This window comes from Gordionus sp. m RMFG-2023, chromosome 3 (assembly GCF_954871325.1).
Source record: "Gordionus sp. m RMFG-2023 chromosome 3, tfGorSpeb1-WG-v2, whole genome shotgun sequence".
Taxonomy (NCBI): Eukaryota; Metazoa; Nematomorpha; class Gordioida; order Chordodea; family Parachordodidae; genus Gordionus; species Gordionus sp. m RMFG-2023.
The window spans coordinates 39,671,540-39,694,508 of NC_088777.1; the positions used below are offsets into that span (position 1 = coordinate 39,671,540).

General features: G+C 27.9%; 1 protein-coding gene across 4 annotated transcripts in view; it reads right to left on the minus strand.

Annotated features, from left to right (window-relative positions):
- The window catches only part of LOC135926410 (rho guanine nucleotide exchange factor TIAM2-like), a 46,597-nt gene extending 24,905 nt beyond the window's left edge, over positions 1 to 21,692 (minus strand). The window contains exons 1-7 of one of the 4 annotated variants that reach the window (XM_065462279.1): positions 21,564 to 21,692; positions 21,471 to 21,519; positions 9,420 to 9,601; positions 8,696 to 8,817; positions 5,864 to 6,892; positions 760 to 857; positions 408 to 675 (exon numbers count right to left, since the gene is read on the minus strand). In XM_065462279.1, the coding sequence (XP_065318351.1) occupies positions 408 to 675; positions 760 to 857; positions 5,864 to 6,892; positions 8,696 to 8,817; positions 9,420 to 9,601; positions 21,471 to 21,487 (1,716 nt within the window). In that variant the 5' untranslated portion in view covers positions 21,488 to 21,519; positions 21,564 to 21,692. Of the gene's footprint in view, positions 1 to 407; positions 676 to 759; positions 858 to 5,863; positions 6,893 to 8,695; positions 8,818 to 9,419; positions 9,602 to 11,668; positions 11,784 to 11,886; positions 12,013 to 21,470; positions 21,520 to 21,563 lie in introns of those variants that run through there. The other 3 variants (XM_065462278.1, XM_065462281.1, XM_065462280.1) reach the window with 3 other exon arrangements.
- Positions 21,693 to 22,969: the final 1,277 nt, after the last annotated feature.

Here is a 22,969-nt window from a genome sequence, read left to right on the forward strand (position 1 = left end):
GCTAAAATTTAATTATATTGTTTAAAAATTACATAAAATTATTGTGATTATATCTTAAATATGTTATATTAGAATAGTAATTATGTTTTATTAAATTTTATGGCTCCACTTTTAGGGATCACGTCAACCCCTGCCTTTTACATATTTTATATAACTATCACTTAAATTAATATTTATAAAGATATTAGAAATTTTTAAGTGCATGCATGACACATGATACAATTTCGTAATTATATACCGGTTTTGACCTTGTTAGGTAGAATCAGTATAGCATAATTACCCTTAATATCTTTGTAGGTGCACATTGATTACGTATATATGACCACTAGAATTTGATTATTTATATACGTGGCTTTTAGCAGAAGAAACTAAATTGTGATAGTATATATAATAGAAATATGGCGTACTTGGAACATAAGAACATCACCGGAATTTATGCTCAAGCAAAATAAATTTTCTTTTTTAGGGTGTTCGGGAACGGCTTGGACTATGGCTCCTTCGATGATCAACATGTGATGTAAGACCTTTTTGGCTTGAGAATTTTCTTGATCCGATGTAGCGTAAAATAGTAAAGTTGGTCCTTTGAGACACACCCAATACTTTTTCCATGACCTTTTACTTGCGAGATCCAATTTATTCTTTTTATTCGTTAACCAATGTTTGACATTTAACCAGCTATATTTTTTTACAAATTTTTTTTTTAAAAATTCATTTCGGCATAGATTTATTATAGTAAAAATAATTATTATTTGATAATACCCAGTTTTCCGTATAGCTCTACTCCAATAGCCATATGGGGAAAATTGAGTTATGTTACTACCTTTATTCATCTCCAAATTAGGCTTTGATGCAGGCATCTATTTAAATTTTTACACAAGTAGATATATAGAAAAGACACTCATATTATAATGATAATTGATTCTAATATAAATAGTAAAATAAACACTCTTTTTATTAAGCATAAAATTCATTATCATTAAAAAATTGAGGTTAAGATTAATTTTAATTAATTTATTTAAGAAAATCAATTAAAATTAATATAGACTCTTGAGAATATTACATTAAAAAAATTATAAGCAATCAAATTATTAATTATTTGAGACAGATATTTCACATTGATATCGGGGATCTGCTAGCCTTACCTACAAAATACAAGATCTTCCATAAAAATTAATATATAAATTAAATTGCTCCAAGAATTGAAATAAAAGATACCATTTGTTTTGACCATATATTTCAGATATGAAATTGGCGACGAAATAAAAAAAAGAAGCGGTCTTCGGTCAAGTTAAATATTAAATAGGATTATATATTTTTAATTATGGGTGATATTTCAAAGATTACATTAAATGAATTTCGCAAAGAAGAAACTTCTCTAAATGATTATTTGGATTATATTAAATATATTTTGAATGTAAAGAATATTCCTCAAACAGACGCAACTTTGAAAAAATTATTCATAGCATATGGAGGAATAAATAAATGATATAAAAAAATGACTATTTCCAAGGAAAATTGATGATGTGGTATGGGCAAGATTTATACAAAATTGCAAAACTTTTTAAAGACGAAAGAACTGTCTTGGCATCAAGAATTAATTTTATTAGATTAAGTCGCTGACCAACAGAATCAGTAATGAGTTATTTGAAACATATAAAGGAACTAGCCCGTAGATGTGAATTTGAAGATAATATAGAACTATGAATTCGTGATCAATTAATCGCTGGATTAAAGATGTTGCAATTAGATAAAGAACTACGTTTAATATATCCAGATACTAGAGACGAAGAGCAACCGTTAAGCTTAAATAAGGTTATAGAAATGGCTTAGAAATAAATAACTAAAATGGTTTATAATATCAAAGAGACGACTAAACATAATGATAATAATAAACGATTAAATCAAATTGATAGTAATAATCGACAGTATAGATAATGATAATAAAACATATGTAAAAATAAAATCAGTTCAAGTTTATAATAACTACTACACAACACAAATAATAATATTAATACAAGAAAACCGTGCTATTTTTGTAATCGTTTTCATTCTATTCGAAATTGTGTCCAGCATATAGAAAAAGGTGCAGCAAATGTAAGTAATTAAACCACATTGCAATTTGTAAAACTAGAGGAAGTTTATGGTATAAATTATAATAGTAAAGAACAAAGATTCAGATTTCTCAATAAGAAAAGTCTGCAAATATGGAGAGCACCCAACGATTATGGTAAAAACAACCACGAAATTAAAATGGAATATGATACAGGTTCAGAAGTAACCATCATTAATGCAACAATATGGAATAATATGTATTGCTGTTAGTATTCCGATTTAGCAAAAAAAAAGATTTGAAACGTTTATGATTCGAGCACTAAAATATTAAAACAGTATAATGGTATAATGGTATATAGAAATATATAAAATTACTAAATTAATAATAAAATAAAATAACAATATTATATAAAAACGGAGGTGGGACTACAAGTTCCCCAAAAACATGAGTAATATATTTTAAAATAGTGATTTGTAGGTTTTGTTTTGAAAAATAGAATTCTTTTCTGATGTAAGGGCTCTTGTCTTATCGCCTTTATTTTTTAAGAACTTTAGAGTTACGCTTGGCATATGTTCAAGGGAAGAGATAACGATCGGTGTAAAAATATAATTTGTGAATTTGGAATATTTCATTGTTTTTTTTTCTCGGCTATATCAACCGGATTAGAATTTAAATTTTTTGGGAAAAAAGATACGCATGTGAAGTCCCAAATTAAGGATTTCCCTAAAGACCAAGGCACGGAAGTTAAGCCATCTGGTCTTAAGCCATCATCTAATGATAAATTTGTAGGCTCAAGGATGTTTGGTATTCGGGTCCTGGTAAGAGAACGGGTAATAGCTAAATTAGTTGTTGCCTGCCTTGCCTGCCTTGCATGCCTTGCATGCCTTGCATGCCTGCCTTGACTATATATACAATTTAGACCATGTCTTCCTTTGGAGTCAACTAATATTTTACATTTGATGCATGTATGCGGTTTAACAATGTTACATCCAAGTCGATGGTATATGGCAACTCTTAATTGTTCATCTGATAAGAGGTTACCTAGGTTACGACTTGGTAATGCTTCCAACCATTCATAACCACTAGTACAGTCAGCATTCTGTAATAGTTGAATATACTCCAAAGGGGGGTTTGATGAAATTATTTTAAAATTTTTTAATTAAAGGTTCGAAAATAGATTGGTGTGTTAAGATTGTGGGCAAGACAGCTTCAGGTGGAGCTAAAGATACCTAGGCTGTCATCAAGGCTGAGTTTAAAAGGTAATATTTAGGAGAGATAAAAGAAGATATCATGGCGTTATTCATCAAACGCGATGCCAAAAATGAGGAAAGAGATATAAGATTTAAAGGATATAAATCTAAACCACTCATTTTCGAGGGTAATTGTAAGAAACCCCAATTAAAATCTTCCAATTTAATATTTAAAATATTTTCTAATAAACTTCTAAAAAATTCATGAACACGATTTGGATTTCCATGGACTATAGAATTTGATCTATCGTTACCAATAAAGGTAAAAGTCAATATGATTAGCAATAAATATAATAATAATGATAATGGAAACGTGAATATTGAAAAACTATATAAAGAATTTGCTACGGTGTTTGAAATAAATTCGGATTAATAAAAAATGTCGAACCATTAAAACTACAATTAGAAGAAAATACAGAACCAATTGCTCAACCAGCAAGAAGAGTACCGTTGCCTTTAAAAGTAGAAATTGAAAATGAGCTTAAACGTTTGGAACATAATAAAGAAAATGGATCTATCAACAACAAGAGTAACCTGGAGTACTCTAATGGTAGTGGTACGTAAAACTTCAGGCGAACTACGATTATGTGGTGATTTCAAAGTAGCATTAAATAAATTTTTACTAAAAGACTATCACATTCTACCAACGTTTGAAGAATTAATCGCAAAGATCGCTTTTGGAAGTATACAACATTAGATCTAAAAGACGTATATCTACGAATGAGTATTGACGAAGAATCACAAGAATTATTAACAATGATAACACCAAATGGATACTACCGCTATTTACGATTACTTTTTGGTATAGCTATAGCACCAATAATATTTCAAGGATATATGGACGATTTACTGGCTGACTGTAAAGATACAGCAGTTTATTTAGACGATGTTATAATCACAGGAAAAAATGATACAGAACATGTAATAAAACATGCCCTCAAAAAATTACAAAATGCAGAATTAAAAGTCAAAACAAATGGTATCTTTTATTTCAATTCTTGTATACTATTCTATAATTATTAAATTTAACTTCTATAAGTATTCAATTAAATTGACCTTTTAAATATAAATACGTTATATTATTGTATAACAAATATATTATTCGTTATATTATTGTATAACAAATATATTATTCGTTATATTATTGTATAACAAATATATTATTCGTTATATTATTGTATAACAAATATATTATTCGTTATATTATTGTATAACAAATATATTATTCGTTATATTATTGTATAACAAATATATTATTCGTTATATTATTGTATAACAAATATATTATTCGTTATATTATTGTATAACAAATATATTATTCGTTATATTATTGTATAACAAATATATTATTCAAATAACGTTGAATATTATAACCTTTTAAAGTTTATAAAATATAACATATAAATATATATTATTATGAAATTATAAAAACAATCTCCTTTCTCTATATTCCGGATTGAGTTAGAAGAGTAGTTATATAGCCTCTAAATTTTAAAATGAATTTTATTTAGCCTTAACTTATCCACAACTATATAACGCGGATCAGCTCAGAGAGCTAAGATTCTTATCAAATGCATTTTATATGCAAAATTAGTAATAAAACCTGATCTGCCCAAATAATATAGATGGATTAAAGCCTTTCCCATTAAAAAAATAAAATTATAAATAAAAAATCTTATTTCGTAGGCTAAAGAGATTATAACCTAAAATTTTATTGTGCAACATTATTATTTATAAATTGGGCATGCGTGCTAGTAAATCAAAATTGATTGAGTTAATGTATAGTATATATAATATTATAATTAATTGGAATTATATAATTATTCTGTTTAACGAAATCAAGAAATTAGGTTAATATATGTTTTTTATAATCAATCATATTGGAAGAAGTGGATTGGGGTGACTCATGATTTAATCATGAAGCTCTTCAGAAAAAGTAAATAAATAATTTAAGACAGTTGCGTTCCTAAATTCTAAAATGTTTTCTATATTATGAACCCAATTACGAAATACACTATAAAAGTTTCCTTATTTTCAATCCGTTTATACCTTTAACCTTTTTTAAAATATTTATTTATACTATATTCATACGGCAATTCCAAACAAGTTTTATTTTTCAAAGCGATTTTTTAGGCACGTTTTAAGAAACTTTAATTTTCCAAAGCAAAGCAGAGTAAATTTGTCAAATCGAAAACATTCAATCGCCTATTTAAAAGAATCAGCCACCATTTAATCGTTAATAAAAATCATTTATAAATGAAAAAGAATTGCTTGAGACATGACTATGAAACAGCTATGGAAAAACGGCTAGTTTTGGAAGTTGCCTTAGCGACATTATGGATTAACAAAGTGTGTACTATAGAATGGCTAAATTATATTTCAACAGGTCTAAATAAAAAAAATCAACACTTTAAAAGCGTATTGATAGAGCTAACCATAAAATTAATTAATAAAATTCGATATAAAGAAGAAGAAACGTGTAATATATATATATGTTTTAATAATCTCCAATTTTATATACAATAATAAAAACATCTAAAAGAAATAAGCATTTAAATACTTGCTGACTTGTAGAAGGCATGGTTGCCGATTTCGATATATAATGATGAGATTGTGATCTTCTATAGTCGTTTTTTCGAGGAATCGGGATCTCTTTTTGATTAAAATCTGATGAAGTATTCAAACATTTATTATTACTCGCTAGCGCGAAATTTGAAGAATTCGCAATTTCATCGTGGTTTTTAAATTTTCGTAATTTATAATTGTATATCGAGGTATCGGTCACATTTGATGATTGGTCCGTTTTCAATGAGATACTATTTTCTCTGTTAAAATCAGCGTCTTCCGACAAAATTTTAGCCGAAAAATAAGTCTCTTCACTTTTATGTTTGACAGGGGAATCGCCAAAAGTGTACTCCCTAAACCCGTTATCTTTTTTATGGTCAAATTCGTAAAACATGTTATAATTATATAGATTATTTTTATCGGCGTGTTCATACTTTACAAAGCTTTGCGACTTACTGCTCGCTAAATGTTTAACGTCGCTAGTGCCAGATATATGAGTCAGATCAAATAAAGGGATGTGCTGGTTATTAAAACTTTTTGAATAATATCTTGAATTCATATTTTGCGGCATCAATAGCTTTTCATTCGAATACGATTTCACTGGTGGTGGATTCAAGGTAGAAAATATCACGCTGAGATTGTCTTCACCGTCCGATTTATATTCCTTAGAGTGAACGCAGGGCTTCATATTAGTGTACGCGGTGTTTGTAAATATAGTTTGATTTAAATTCAATGTTTTACTCCGAGAAAGGGGGACATAGTGAGATGATTTAAGGTTATTATTACAAGCCAATTGACATTTATCATGAGAGTGTAATTCTATCGTTTTCGCGTCCTTTTTAGTCATGATATCAGAGGAATATGACAGTTTTACGAATTTATGATCATTCTCAGCAAAATTTGCCTCGCTTTTGTATTTGACATCTTGGGCCGTCGACTTAAATTTTCCTCCGAAGTCATTCAATGAAACGTGTTTGTGTAAATGGTTTATATTATGATGAGGACGATTTAACTTTTTACAATGCTATAAAAATGTAATTTTTTCAAAAAAATAGAAATTTTATATTATAAAATTTTTTTTTCCTAATATTTTATTTAAGATTTTTATCTCATGAAAAAAATGTTTTCAAAAATAACACTATATTATTTAACTTTTATCACATTATGAAATTTAATTTTTATCACATTATATATTATATACATACTACACTCGTGTCCGAATTATTCTGTCATAAAAAAAATTTTAAATTAAAAAAATTGAATCTAAAAAGAATAACCTCGCCTCTTATACTCTCTCGAGTATCGATGAAATAAGGTCCTTGCAAATGATATTTATTTGAAATTTATATAATTTTGGCTTTCAAAATTCTTTTTATTTGTTATGTTTGGTCTTTTTTTTAGATCTTAATTTATTACTTATATATGCTATATCTGGATCAGGATCTGAGACTACAACTATTGCAAAACATTAATGAAACTATTTTTAAATCGCCATTTGATACTTTCCCTTCATGTCGATACGCAAAATTATGAGATACTTAACCATACTTGAATTGGAAGATAATAAATGATTTTTTTTGTTGTTAATCAATATACAAGTTTGCAATATTTTCAAATAACATAGTCTACTCAATCTTTTAGAATATAAGTATCCCCCTCCAAATATATATATAGGCATAGAATGTTTGACATTGGGCATGCTAGAATGAATGTTGGTCACTTTATAACCCCTATATCATTATACCCAATAGATACATGGAATCTTAAAATTCATTGTTCTAAATGGCATTCTGCCATTATTCAAATGTCCAGTGTTTGTAATTCATTGCTTATTGAAATTTTCGGGAAAAAAAAGAGTATTCTTTACCTCAAAACAATATTATTGAAAGATCTATAAATTTATATTACTTGCAAAAGATATATATGCAAAAACTAGGAATAGTTATTTTAAATTCTTTAAATTATATTTTAATGTTTCAATGATTTTTCAGAGTGTTATTTTTCTTTTTATTTGATTTAATTGAGAGATAAATCCTTTATGATTTCAAAACTCCGTACTTTAATACATTAGCGGAAGAACCGGGGGAGGGAGACCCCTCTCTTGGCAAACTTTATTGTTTTTTATAAATCTCATAATTTTAACCTAATTTTTTTTAAACTACACACACTTTCTCCCCTCCTTTATCACCAGCCCCTCTTCCCAAAAATTAAGTTACATATTTGATTACAAATAATATTTTCAATAAAATAAGTAAAAGGTTAATATTCTTTTAAATAATGACTAACAAGATCACCCAAACCCTTATCCCCTATAAAAAAAGCCCTGGATACACTTTATATAATAGGCCTATTCAAAAAAGAATAACAAATAGTGCATTATTCGTATTCTATTTTTAAAAATTTATTACATCAAATTTTAAACAGAAAAAATTATTATAATATTCTGATGATAAAGTACATGCCATTAAATTATTAACGAAATTAATGCATAAATTTATATGCCAATCCATTTTTTAAGGCTGTTTTATAATTCTTCATACATCGTTCCTTTTTATATAAAGAAAGGATTTTATTTAAAAAATCATTTATTTAATTTGCATGAAAAATGATTATGATACAAGTGTGGGTGACAAATTATTACGACCCGACTACGATGGCTAACAGATTCGGATACGAGTGATATATCTTTCCAGATAAAAATTAAATATATAAATATCTATTTGATTTCTACATGAAAGTATCTAAATGGTTCACTATCTCAAAAAAATTGATCTTTTAAATTAAATGATATTTAATAAATAATTTCAACAATTTTTTTCTAACTAACCTCAAATTTTTCCATAAATTTTTGGGAATCGTAGGAAGAAGAAAAATTTAAACCCCATACTACGTGTGTTTTCTGGTCCTTCCAATATACAAAACAATCCGATGTTTGTTTTAACTCACTAGCTAAATTATAGTATTTATAATATAATGTTTAATAACAATTCTAATATTAATAAAATATGAGAAAAGAAACCACAGAATATGAGTAATATGCAATCTTTTAAAAATAACGACCCCCCCCCCCCACATAGTGCTCTCATAAGCCAAAAGTTCTGATTTCAACCCTAGATGCAACCAATTGGACTGTTATCTCTTAAAACTTTATAGCTTACGAAAAATAGGCTTTGGATTTTAAAAAAATGTTACTAAATAACCTATAAAAAATTAACTCCCTTTGATAGTTTTAATCCAAATTATTTAAATAATCGCGAAAAGGATCAAATATATTATTTTTTTAAATAAAATTTTTTGATAACTTTTTGCAAAGAACTGAGTTTTACTTGGTCAACTCCTAAAATATTTTATATTTGAACAAAAAAAATTTTTGAACACTAAATAAAATTTTTTTAAAAGGGCATTAAATTTTTAGCAATAGTGAATATTAAGAGCCTAACAGTGACTGTTAAACAATAATTCTTTGTGCGGCTTTTCTAAAGGAAGATGAAAACCAAAAATAAACAAGTTATTAGTTATATTTAAAACATATATATGTTTTTTTTAATGACTTTGAGGCGAAAGAATAACATCTAGGATATATTGCTGGTCTACATTTTTAGCTAATATATGAATACATTGTTCATCCGTCATGAATTCTGATATTATCTTAGTTAATATTAAACCATTGGACAATTTTTCCCACATGTATCCTTGACCATCTGGAGAAACTTTGAACACCTCTGCCCATAATCTAAACAAATATAAAAAATATAACACTATTTTTTTCTATAAATAAACGTGATACAAATTATTATCATGAGTTTCTCATAGCAGCAATCTTTTGCTATATCTCAGCCGCGATTGTCATTCTTGTAAAATAATTTAAAAGGAGAATATTCAAAAAAATTATTGTGCAGGCCATTTAAAAAGAACCCTTTTATTAAAGTTTAACCAAAAATGGGAACTGGTAATTTGTTTTAATTTTAGGCTGTATCCAAAACATTAAAAAATTAAATTCACAAATTTTCGAAACTTTAATGAAAATAAATATATAAGCTATTTTAGATATAAAAATAAAAAACATGTCCATATCATAGTTGTTAAAGGGTGATAAATTTTTCCAAAAACATCTGGAGCGTCACCATTTATCAAAACGCGGGAGCGAGAGCAGGAGCCAACTCCTTTTTTGGGATGGCTCCTCCTCCTTCAATTTTTTTTTATAAATTGTTTAAAAAAATAATCTTAATTAATGTATTTGTTGAATACCATAAAAATGATATATATTTATTTAAATTTATGAAACTATTTAAATATATTAAATGTTAGTTAAGCCAAGTTTTTATATTTTTTTTACATAAAAACCATGAAAGAATTGTTTTATTGATACAGAAAATATATGGATGAAATAAAATTTCCATTTCCATCCCATAAGAATTTTTTTTTTTAAAAGTTCTAAAAATGGATGAAGATTACTAATTTGTGGAATATCAATTATATACTGATTAAAGAGCAGAAATGCATGATTTTCTACTAAAACATTCACTTCGTGCATACCACAATATAAATTTAGGGGTAATTTTTGATGCGGAGAATGCTTTAGAAAATATATGACTTAAAATTATACCCCATAGATTATTTTGAACGTGTTAGTCTTTATGGAATAAACAAAATATATCCACAAATATGAGTGATAATATAATTAAAAAATTGGGGAGATATTTGATATTTTCAAATACTATTCGAGAATAAATATCCGGTTATGGCGTCTTTGTAAAAACCTTGAAGATCCTTGAAGGTGAGAGGCAGTGTTGTTAAACGGCTCGTTTTGAGCCGATTTTAAAAACGGCTAACTCAATATTTTAGCCAGAAAAATATTGCCTAAGCCTCGAGATTTTGCTAATTGATGTCTAGACCTTTGTGCCACCTATGAGAAAATCTTCAGGCTTGCGCAATATTATTCTGGATAAAATATTGAGTTAGCCGTTTTTAAAAATCGGCTCAAACCGAGCCGTTTAACAACACTGTGAGAGTGGTTTAATTTAAACACAAACTATTTCTAGACTCACTTCGAAAGTAAATGATTTTATAGATTTAAAATGTTCCTTATCTTTTTTTTGATGAAACGCACTTTATTTTTGAATAACTTTCGATTTTTACCAGTTTATGATCGTAATATCATTGCTGCCATTATCCATTTTACATAATTGAATTGGGAATGGATAAACAGGTAAAAATAGAGAATTAAAAAATTAATTAATTAATTTTATAAGAAAACAAATTTCTAAGACAAAAATACCTACAATTACACCTAAAATGTCCTCCAAATCCAATAATTAAGAAGAATTTTTTGGAATCATCAAATTAATTATCAAGATATACTAGACAAAATTTTTAAACAAACAATAACAATAAATATATTTGTTAATTATAACGATTTAAAAAATAATAAAATACAATACTCCTCTTTTCCTTTATTTTTAATATAGCTAAACATGTTTTAGGCTAGAGGGGTGGCTGCTTGCTATACTATTCAAATTTAGAAAATTTTATACTGTTAAAATCGCCTATTTTAAAAACTCAGTAGAGGGAGCTAGCTCCTTTTGAAATGATATGAGCGGGAGATAGCTCCTTTTAAGAAAGAGCGTTAACAACATCGTAAAATATTATAATTTCATAAATTTCAAAAATTTTAAATACGATTTCATTAAAATTTGTGAAAATTTTGAAACTTTTCGAATTTTTTTAAATGGTTCTGAAACCTTAAGAAAAAATATTTGGAGGAAAAACTAACAAGCCATGATTTATTATTATTTCTTACTCTATCATGTTCACTATTTTAGAATCCATGAGTAAAATATTTGATAAATGTCCGATATTTATGTGACCAAGATTTAATCATTTTTTGCTTATTCGTTTCCATCGTTTCGGCTCCTCTTTTGAAAAAAAAATAATACAAGTTTTGAAAAAAATTTAACGGAAAAAACGATTTTTTTAAAAATTTATTTTTATTTTGTATATTTTATATATTTTTCTTACTTCCATTTATTTATAATGAAATGAATTTGATTATATAATTATAATTAAAATTTTTGGTCCGTTTTTTTAATCATGTTATGTTATATTGCGAAAAGAAATGGAATAAAATATTTTTTTAAAAAAGGCTAAACGAAATACGAAAAGTATGGCAAAAAAAATATAATGAATAAAAATCGATAAATATTTTTCAATTTTTTTTAACATTTAATTATCTCACTCACTCTCCTTGTTTCATGTTTATGTGTAATCTTCTTCTCTTTTTTTTTATCTTTATTTTTCTTTATTATTTTTTATCATTATTACATTTTATTTTTACACAATTTTTCGTGATGCTACGGAAAAATGGCTGCAAAAAAATCAATTGGTGGATAAATTAAATACCTAAATTTTTTATATTACTTAATAAAACCTCCATAAGATGAGTAGGGATCATACAAAAGGTTTTACCTTTTGGTAGCATGGAGTGCTGGTCCATATAATATACAACTATTATATACTCATTTTCAATGAGAATTTGATAGGGAAGCCTGGAAATTAAGGTTTCATTGAATTTAAAAATAAAATAATAAATATTATTCTCATTTTTTTACGATAGGAAATCAATAAAAAGAAATAAATATATGTGTCATTAAAAAAAAATTGTGAAAAAGAGTGGTTTTAGAATGACCTTATTTTATATTGTGTAAAATTGTTTTCTATTATTATTTAATTTGATTTAGAAACCGAAAAGTATCATTAAAAAATCTCATGATAAAATAATGATAATAGCGCCACTCTGATTAACTGTAGGAAATTTTTTAATTGGGTAAAATATATTTATTTTATTAATAACTTGTCAAATCTGACAGGGATTATAAATAACAGAAATTTATATAAATCAGATGTAGTAAGGCAGTTTCCTTGAGTTGGATCATAATTTAAAATATTATCTTCATTAATGACGCCTGTAATCTCCTTCAGAGTCTCTAAGGGGCAGCAGGAGGATCGGTGGAAGAAAGATCTAAAAGGGTTCGTCATATTTGATCTGAATAGATACAGCGTCTTCGTGAGGGAAACATGTCTATATTTTCCTACTAGTGATGTAAGCATATGGTAAATACCCGTTCATTTTTCCGGGAAATGTATTTCCCCTGAGAATATTCCCCATTTAGTTTTTATAAATATATTGTAATTTATTTTAATTTTTTTTACCATTTTTATCTGTTCATTTTGATCTTCGGCCAACTTTTAAATAAATTTTTCCTAGTATGATAATATATGGCTTGTGACTAAACATTACCTCTCATTCCCATTACATCTTATAAAAAAACTATAAGTATAAACCGGCACATAAAAAACTATAAAATAAATGTGAATTAAAAAATATAAAATGAATATAACCACCATATGAATCACTTAAATGACCCAAAATAGAAATTTGAATTTTTTGAGCCTTTAAAATTTATATATAAAGTAAAAAATTTTAATGTTGGAAATATAAATATTAATACACAAAAAGTTTTTTAGGAATAATTGTATTTTGTATTATATTTACAATGTAAAATCCAATCTTCGTTGGGATTGAGCTAATTTTTCAATTACTCATCCTTGCTTGGCGTCAAATGCCTATAAATATTTAAAAGATCCAAACCATTCAATCCACTTTCAGAAGTTGTACTTCTTAGGTATGTTTTCAGAGAACTGCAGGCCCGGTTCCCGGGCCAGACCGTATTTTAATTTTTTAAATACACGCGGACAGGGCCCAAAATTTTTTTACACCCGGGCTGGGCCTGTTTTTTTTAAAAAAAAATTATCCGGGCCCGGCTTTATATTTTAAAACCAAATATTTGAAATTAGCTATAAAAATCAAAAATAAATATAATTTATTTAAAAATATCCGGGCCGGGCCTGAAAAATTTAATTTAAAAAAAGCCGGGCCAAGCTTGAAAATTTTTTTTAAAAAAAACCCGGGCCGGGCCGAAAAAAAATTTTGAAAAAAAATCTAGGCCGTGCCCTGCAAATTGTATCTCTGCAGGGCTCTGTTATTCTTCTTAAAAAAGAGAATGTTCTCTCATTAGTTTACTAATGGGAAGAGTTGCTAATATATATATAATCATTTTAATACATTGGGAACAAAATCTAAAATGTGTTTGAAATTATAGAAAGCATCCATAGCATTTTTTGGGACTATATCTTAGTTAATCTTTTAAACATAGTTATTCAGCTAATAAGGCATCAAACAAATATTATTTTTTTTCTATCACCATCTGAAAAAGATTGGGAAGGCTTTTATGGAAGTAATATCTGCAGATTGGTAAGTGCTGCATGATGAATTAAAAACCATTCATTTATTTGGATTATAGTTTTATAATACTTTTCTACTGATCTTATATTAATGTTTTGACGATGAGCTTGCCTTGCTGCAAATCGAGTGAGACAAATATTAAACACGTATAGTTCTCATTTTGACTCAACATTAACATATAAAATTGAAATTCTTTATCAACATTAGCCCTAATTTCCTTGAGTTCTAATAAAATGCTCTCCGCTATTCTCATCTTCTTAATCAAGTCAATGCCATGTTTTTGAAAGTAATACATAAAATAGTTGTATAATTAAAAAATACATTCTAATGAGAAAAAAAATTGAAATAAGTATTAAATCCAATAATTTTTTTGCTTCTAAGTAAATATTTCTTTCAGGCCATTCTGATATTTCAGTAATTGCATTAATAATTGGTTCTTCTAACTCCATAGAAGCTGTTACTGCTTGATGGCGGAGACTCCATCTCGTTGGACAAGCTTGCACTTTCTTTCTCCCTGTTGGACAAGGAGTTTCAGAAAAATTATTATTTGACTAGAAATATGAAAATGGTAGATAAATATTACGCCACTAGAAATTTGAAAATAATAGGTAAATATTACACCAATAAAAACTTGAAATTGAAATTAATTGATAAAATAACTTAATAGATGAATGTGATAAATAAATGTAATTAAATATACATTTAATATGAGATAGGAATAAATATTAACAGTTATAAATTAATATTTTTGAAAAATATATCCGGCATCTGCATTTTTTGGCTTTGGGAGGGGGGGGGGGGAGGGGATGTCCCCTGCCCCCCCTGCGTACGCCAATGGTTATAGTTAGCATCTACATGATAAAATTCTCCCAGAGTCTAATAAAATGGGAACAACCATTGAAGATATAGAGTAAATGTATTTCTGATTCTATAAATTATTTTTAACCATTTTATCTTATCAATATTTTAATAATACAAATTCCTTACTGTTTGACGTATATTGTGTATATTTATTTTTTTATAGAATAAAATACTTTGAGTATTTTATTTCTTATTTCTCAATTTTCTCGCCTATTTACATTTTATCACCTATATTCTCATTTTTCCCTTATTTTCCCTTGGAAAATTTCTTAAGACTTAAATTCCCGGGTTTTACATAACTCTCAAAATACTTTTTAAGCCCTACCCCTCCCCCTAAATATATGGAATCAAATAAACCGCCTTCTCCCTCCCCTTTCCCGCTCATATGCATAGAAGGGAACGAGTCCTCGGTAGTCAAGTTAGATGATATAGCCTATGTTTATCCATTATCAAACAATCTCTCTCTACGATGGTATCTGTCTCAGGCTCCTTGTTTTTTTAACACTCTTTAAAGAATATGGATAAACAAAGGTACAAATTATGACACCCATCAAATTGCGAATTTTTAAAATTGGTACAGGATTTGATTTCATTATATTTATAGATTACCCTAACATAACTTTTCACTGCTTTAATGAAAAGATTTTTTACTGTATTACCAATTCTGTCATCATTATACACACGTACATGATTTTTATAATAGAAAATTTTTATCGAAAATGTACTTGCTAAAGTAAATCTGGTATATATGCCTTTTTAGGACCTTTATCTAGATACACTCGAAAGGAACCCTTTATATATTTTTCTGCTCTTTTTGTATTAAAGAAATTTCCCTTTTAGGGACTTAATCTTTTGGATTTTTTTCCCCAATAAATCATATTATTTTGAAGGTAAATAATTTTAGAATTAGATAAGAGTAAGTATATTTATAATATTTTTAATGCGCTTTAATCGCCACTATATTTCTCGAAGTTTTAGCTTAGCATATACGATGGCATAGGCTCCTTTTGACTTTATATGCAAGCCTCCCCAAGATGGCAGTTAGTAGATACCTACCTACCTTTTAACGAAATCAGTATTTTCATAGAAGTAACCGCTGAGATGTCACATGACTTACGTAAGTATACCGAGACATATGACTATAACAAAGGGTATCCGGTAATAACGATTTAAGCACGACTCCTATTAAATGTTCCTAATCCCAAGTAATCTTCCACATATGCCAAGAGAATTTTGGCCACATGAATATGAACGATCTTAAGTATATATCCTTCTACCTCATTAAAAAAAGATCGCCTCCTTCTTTTCAAAGAATTTTTAAATTTTATATATATGAAAATATTAATTTTAGAAAAAAAGCTTTTATGAGATTATACTAAATCTTTATGCATGATGAATTTCATGGCAACCAACAACAAAAATCATGATTTTCAACCCTACTCATTCAGATTTTTCTGAATATTTGCAAGAGTTCAATATATGTACATCTCGTTCATCCATAACTTCTACAACTAAACTCTGGTCCCTTACTCATCTCGGTCCCATTGATTATTTAGAATCCATCAATCGCTTCTTCACTAATGCATCATCTAGCTTACTTCATTTTAAAACATCTTCAAGCATCTCCTCTCTCGCTTTTTTTTTCTCAGTAACTTTTACTACATTTTTAAAATTCTTTACGCTCTTCGATCCACCTCGTGTTTTCTTGATTCATTAGAATAATTTAAAACTTCCTTTTGATGTAGAGATCCTTAATCACCGCTATCATAATCCATGATTACAAGCATCACTTTCACAAACTCGTGGTATTGGCTTACGTTTAGCCCTAACCTCAATCTGGATTCATCAGTTCCCGTCTCTCTGATCTATACATTCATCAAATTTCTCCATTTTCTGGCCCCTTATTAGCCGATGCCTAGACCTTTTGGGACAATTCCATAGTCCCAAACCCCTCTACAACCCTCCTCATGTCCACATAAAGATTGTGATATTCTATTCAATGAAGACTTCGCCACTTATCTAAATACAAGCCTTCATGATGATGATCACACAGTTTTTTATCGATTGAACCAAGGATCTGGTTAATCATACCCTTTCACAACCTCGTTTTGCTACTCCATATTTATAATGATGTAAATGGCTAGGCGTTATCCTAAATCAGAATCTGAGGCCCGGGTCAATATCTATTCTCATAATAACTTTAAATCTCAATTGGCATCCGTCTCAATACAAATATAGTCACCCCATACATCTGCAGTTATGCAAAATTCAAGTCGATAGCAAAGGACACATTCATTACATTTAAGACTGTAATAAATGCTCTCATACATAAGTATATAAGGCTCTCATTTTATCGATTAACCGGTAGGATTGAATACCTTATATAAATAACTTCCAGATTGATGAAACTCATTCCACGGGCTAAATGACAACCTCTAGTTTGGGATTATACCTGTATAAATTCATTCGCTAAATCAAATCATCTTTTTCAAGCATGCTAAAACTTTGAAACGTCTTAAATATTATTTCTTAAAAAATGTCATTTTTCTACATTATGTAACTTTATAAATGAAGCATTACTTTTCCTAACAACTTTAAGGAAAAGAACTCTTTAATATCTCCTATGACTCCAAGGAAAACTTTTATCTTAGGCAGAGAATACATAATATGTTATATTAAGCGCCTAGCCTTATTTGTTATAAACAGAGCAACTCGGGCCCTCCACATTTTTGGACAGGCCTCAGTTACCTAAGCGAGAAAGATGTAAAGTCACTTACTTAACGCCCAAGGAAAATAAGAAGATGGATGGGGAAGTCCATTCGATTAAATAAAAATTTTCATGATGGGGGGAATTAGTTCAATTAATTTTACTCTTATTTAGCATTGTGAAAAATTGAGTACCTAGAACAAAAAAATAGTTTAAACAAAAATATACCAATACGAAGAAGACAATTTTCTATCAATTAAACTAATGCTTAAATTCACACTTATTCCTAAAAATTGTAAATCCAACTTTATTCATTCATGAATCTATGATATTATAATATTTATACTTTTTATTTTATCTTTACCATATTATAACCTATAATCATTTAATTTATGTCATATAGTTTTTACATACTGCTAATTTAATATGTATGTTATTTTTTAATATATGTATAAAATAAAAAAATCTTGAATTTCAATTTACTATATTATATTTATTTATTATTAAATTATTTTTATTTGGTGGAGTTTAAAAGATACTTTGCTGTATCTAGCCAAAGATATGATACATGGTTTAGAAATGTGTCTGTTTATATTCCCTAAAAATATACAGATATATTCTTAAAAATAAATCTAGATACAGCAATTTCTGCAAGATCCCTTGTATTATAATGAAGTAAGGTGTACATAATGTCTAATTTAAAATTCTATTAATAAAATTCTATTGTTAAAATTAAAATTTTGAAGTGAGCTAAAAAATTTATTGAGCTTAAATCTTAGCTAAATATAAAATATATAATTAAATGATAAATAATTGTTGTTAGAATTTAATAATACATATACAAAATATAAATATAATCATAAATTATAATTGTTAGATTTAATTAATAGAATATTCTCAAATTTTTATCATTAAGGCATCTATGTTTATCTGTAAAGACATTTTTAATAACTTAAAAGCCTTTATACCGGGGCGTTAGACAGTTGAATGGTGCTTAATTTTATGAATAACAACTTTATATTGGAATAATATTTAAATATACTAAAACTCTGACACCCATTTTGAAAAAAAAATTATTCAAAAATCTGTACAATACCAAAATTTATATCGTTAATTATTATCCCTACCCTCTAAGGGGTGCTGAAAAATTCTGATATTAATTTAATTTTTTTCCAGTTGGAACCTAATAGTTCAACAACTAGATTAAAATTTACCATGCTGCCATGACCCATTATAAAATTTGACTGGTTTGTTTTAGTAGAGAAATAATAAAAAAAATATCATAATATATCTAATAATAGATATAGATACTCCTAAAAATATATCCAGATACAGATATTTTTTAAAGAAGTGTTGAAACTGATACCAGGTTATAGCGGGCATGACAAAAATACGCGCCCCCGAAAACTATGCGCCCCTACGCGCTCACTAACAGAGAAGTTTATTTATAAAAAAGAACGCAGAATCATATTAAGATCATTAAAAGGAATCAAAAAATGTTAATATTAAGTTTTTAAATTATTTATAACTTATTGAGATTTTGAAAAAACACTTAATTTCTTCTTTTTTTTTTGACTAAACTATATGGACCATACGCGCCCTCGGTAAATATACATTATTTTAAAAAAAATGCAGAAATCATGTTTAGCATTTCAAGGAGTTTCAGAAAATGGTATTATTCATTTTTTTTTCAAATTTTAAATATCAAAAATTTTTTTCACATAACTAATAGCCCCTCCCCCTATCAAAGAAGCTTAATTTATAAAAAATTAAGACATAATCATATTAAGCTCATTAAAAGGAATCAAAAAATGTTAATATTAAGTTTTGTTATAATAATATAAAACTCTTTTCTACACTAACATGGGCATGAGATAACCTCGTGTTGAATTTCCTTTCCTCTGTTGCAGTGGCGTAGCTAGGAATTTTTCTTAGAGGGGATCCATACATATAAAATCCTGGGGCTTCGCCCCTAGACCCCCTTTAACGGGTCTTCGGCCGGGTTTATCTTAAAAATCATAACCACATCTTCGACAATATATAATAAATGCATGAATAATATGTTATTATAATTTAGTAAATTTTTTTCAATGACTTTATAATAATACTACCCAGAATAATTTCAATAGTAATATAATATCCTTACACAAACATTAAAACCAGAAAAATATAAATATTAATGGTATTTATTTGATATAAAGTCACTATTAAGTCTTTTGAACGTATAATCTAAAATAAAATTTGCTCTGGGAGGGGTCCAAACCCGAAAACCACCCCCGTAGCTACGCCACTGCTTTGTTGTGAGATTTCTTTTGGGGTAGGGTTTCATCAAATAATTTGATAAAGGGAATGCATCATCCGCAACCATTACAAATGGCATGAACATGGAAATGGCTTGGGAACAGGCAGATCAAGTGTATGGTTAACCAATTCTATTAATATATTTTTAAGATATAATAAAATTAATATAATGTAACCTCTATATAAAGAGCTATTTCTAAATACTTCACCATCGTTCTGCTTTCTATATGCTCCCACATCTTTAAAAATAAATTTCCTGTAAATGTCTGTTAAGGCTAACAGTTTAATTGAAAATCTATGTTCGTAGTTATAAAATTGTGAGCCACTATTGGGAGGGCTCTTGATATAGATATGTTTTCCATTTATTGCCCAAAACAATTTGGGAATCCTGATTGAAGCAGGAATTCCTGCGAAATCTAAAGATAAGTATTAATCTTGATTTATTATAATAAATTTACTCTTTCCCAATCATTTTCATTAGGCCTAAGCATATGTATATGTACACTAGCATTCCAAATTGCTGTGCACACCAGTGGCCCCTACACTTTTTGAGCGAATGAAGCAGAATACCCCCATGAAAAGTACCCCCTTGAAAAGTATCCCCCCCCCCTTCGAAAAAATGATAATTATGACACCCATAAATTTCAAAAATAATTTTTATTGCATCAATTTTTAATATATAATATAAATAAAATGCAAAAAATATAACTTTATAAATATTATTTTTAAATTAATAATTTAGATAAATTAGGGGAAGAGAAAACGAAAGAATTTATAATTTCATCAGTATTTAATTGTTTAAATAAAAAAATTTCCATTGATAATATGGTTAAATTATTGAGAAAAGAATCTTTCATGGTACTGCGCAGTCTTGTTTTAATTAATTTAATTTTACTCATGACTCTTTAGTCAGTACATGAGGTTGTGGGAATGGTTAATAAATATTTATATAAAATTCTTAAATTAAGTAAAGCAGAAAAATTTAAAAATAAACGATAAGGTAAAGTAAATGAATAGTTTTTCCAATCTGAATCGTAAGTCCCTGAATTATCATGGTTAATGATGCTTACTACCAAGTGAATGTATGGAAATATTTTAAATACCAATCTAATTTGCTAAATACCGACCAAAATTTTTTAAAATGTAATAAGACCCTTATTATTTAATATATTAATACGGAATCACGTGGTCGAGTCCGGCCTTCTATATATCATCCCCCCAAGGATGGAACCACCAAGTTAGAATAAGAAAAAAAACATGAACATTCCTGGGATTCGAACCCGGGAGCATAGGATAAGTAAGCCAAGCTCTTGCTTACTAGGCCATAGAGGCTTTCCAAAAATCACGATTTTTCAAATATATATTATAAATATATTTGGTAGTGCCTATCCAAATGAAAAATGAACAAAATTCAAATTTGATAGATGGTACCTTAAGGTACCAAGCATAATTAACCAATTATCATCATCATCAGAAGAAGCTAAATAATGTATTGGTAAAAATATTTTAATTAAATAAATTTACAATTCTTAGAATCTGACAAATCTTTAGATTCTTGAACCTCTAGGTCATGAGTAATAATACATTCCCCATTTTGGCCATCTTATAAATATTTCTAAACTTCAACATTTCGAAAATTTGACTTGAATTTAAATTGTAAAATTCACAGAATAATATATTTTTCTGCCATTCCCTTTGGCGTAAAAAATGATATTTGATGTAAAAATTTCATGGAATCATAATTAAATCTTTCGTTAAACTGCATAATAATTAAATCGAGTGCAGCATAAAACACACCTATTTTAAAGCTAAAAAAAATTTCTATATTTAATGATGAAAGTATATATACCTCTCCTTTTTGGATTGTAATGTTTGAAGTCTAGAACTTTAAAAATCAAAATGTAGATTTCTCTCCTTGATAAAATCTTGCGCCTTTGAAAAAATATCAAAAAATTCAGTGTTAATATCTATTAGATTAAAAAATAATTAAGACAATAATTTATATTATACTTCTCAAATTAATCAAGCAATCTTTTGTCAATTGAATTTGATTTATTGCATACCCTATATCCTTCGAAATGGTTTGCAATTTTGTACAAGCCTAACTTGTTATAAACAATATATTATCCAAAACACAAAGTGATAAGATAAAATCAAATTTTTCTATTCTAAAGACTATCGCACTAGCCATAGTGGAAGTGGCAGGATCTTCAGAATCCTTTATATTTGTCTGCCCTCAAGGCATCATAAAGTTGAAAAAAATTTACAATAGCTTTATATGACGATAGCCAGCTTCTAAATAAAAAAAACATTTAAAATTTAAATAAATAAGGAACTATTACCGAGTGTTATTTCAGGTCATTACACTGAAATTTTTTGAGTACCTCATATCTTTTTACACCATTAAAATAGACATAAATCTCATCTAGTATTCCTAGAACATTTCGAAGTTCTTTAATTGATTGGCATAATTGAACAACGATTAAATTTAATCGATGACAATAACACCAAATAAAAGCTGCCTTTGGCGCCTCTGCTCTAATCAAGGCTTGCACACCATTGATTCTTCCACTCATGTTTGAGGCGCCATCATAACTTTGCCCAACTAGATATTCAAGGGGTAAATTCATCGAGCCAAGTTTGGATATTATATTATGCTTTATATCGAGACCTGTGGTATTTCCCGTACAATATATGTCAATCAGTCTTTCAACAGGCTTCGGCGTCTCACTATTTTCAACATATCTTACTATCAAAGCTATTGCTTCTGATTTCGAAACATCGTATGTGCCATCAACTATGATTGAAAAGCACCTGTTAAATGTAATCTCATTTTGAATTTTTTTATTTTTCATGGTTTCAATGAGAATGTTTATGTTATTATATAATAATAGGTTTGAATATAATTTCGTTTTTAATCCCTTATTTTT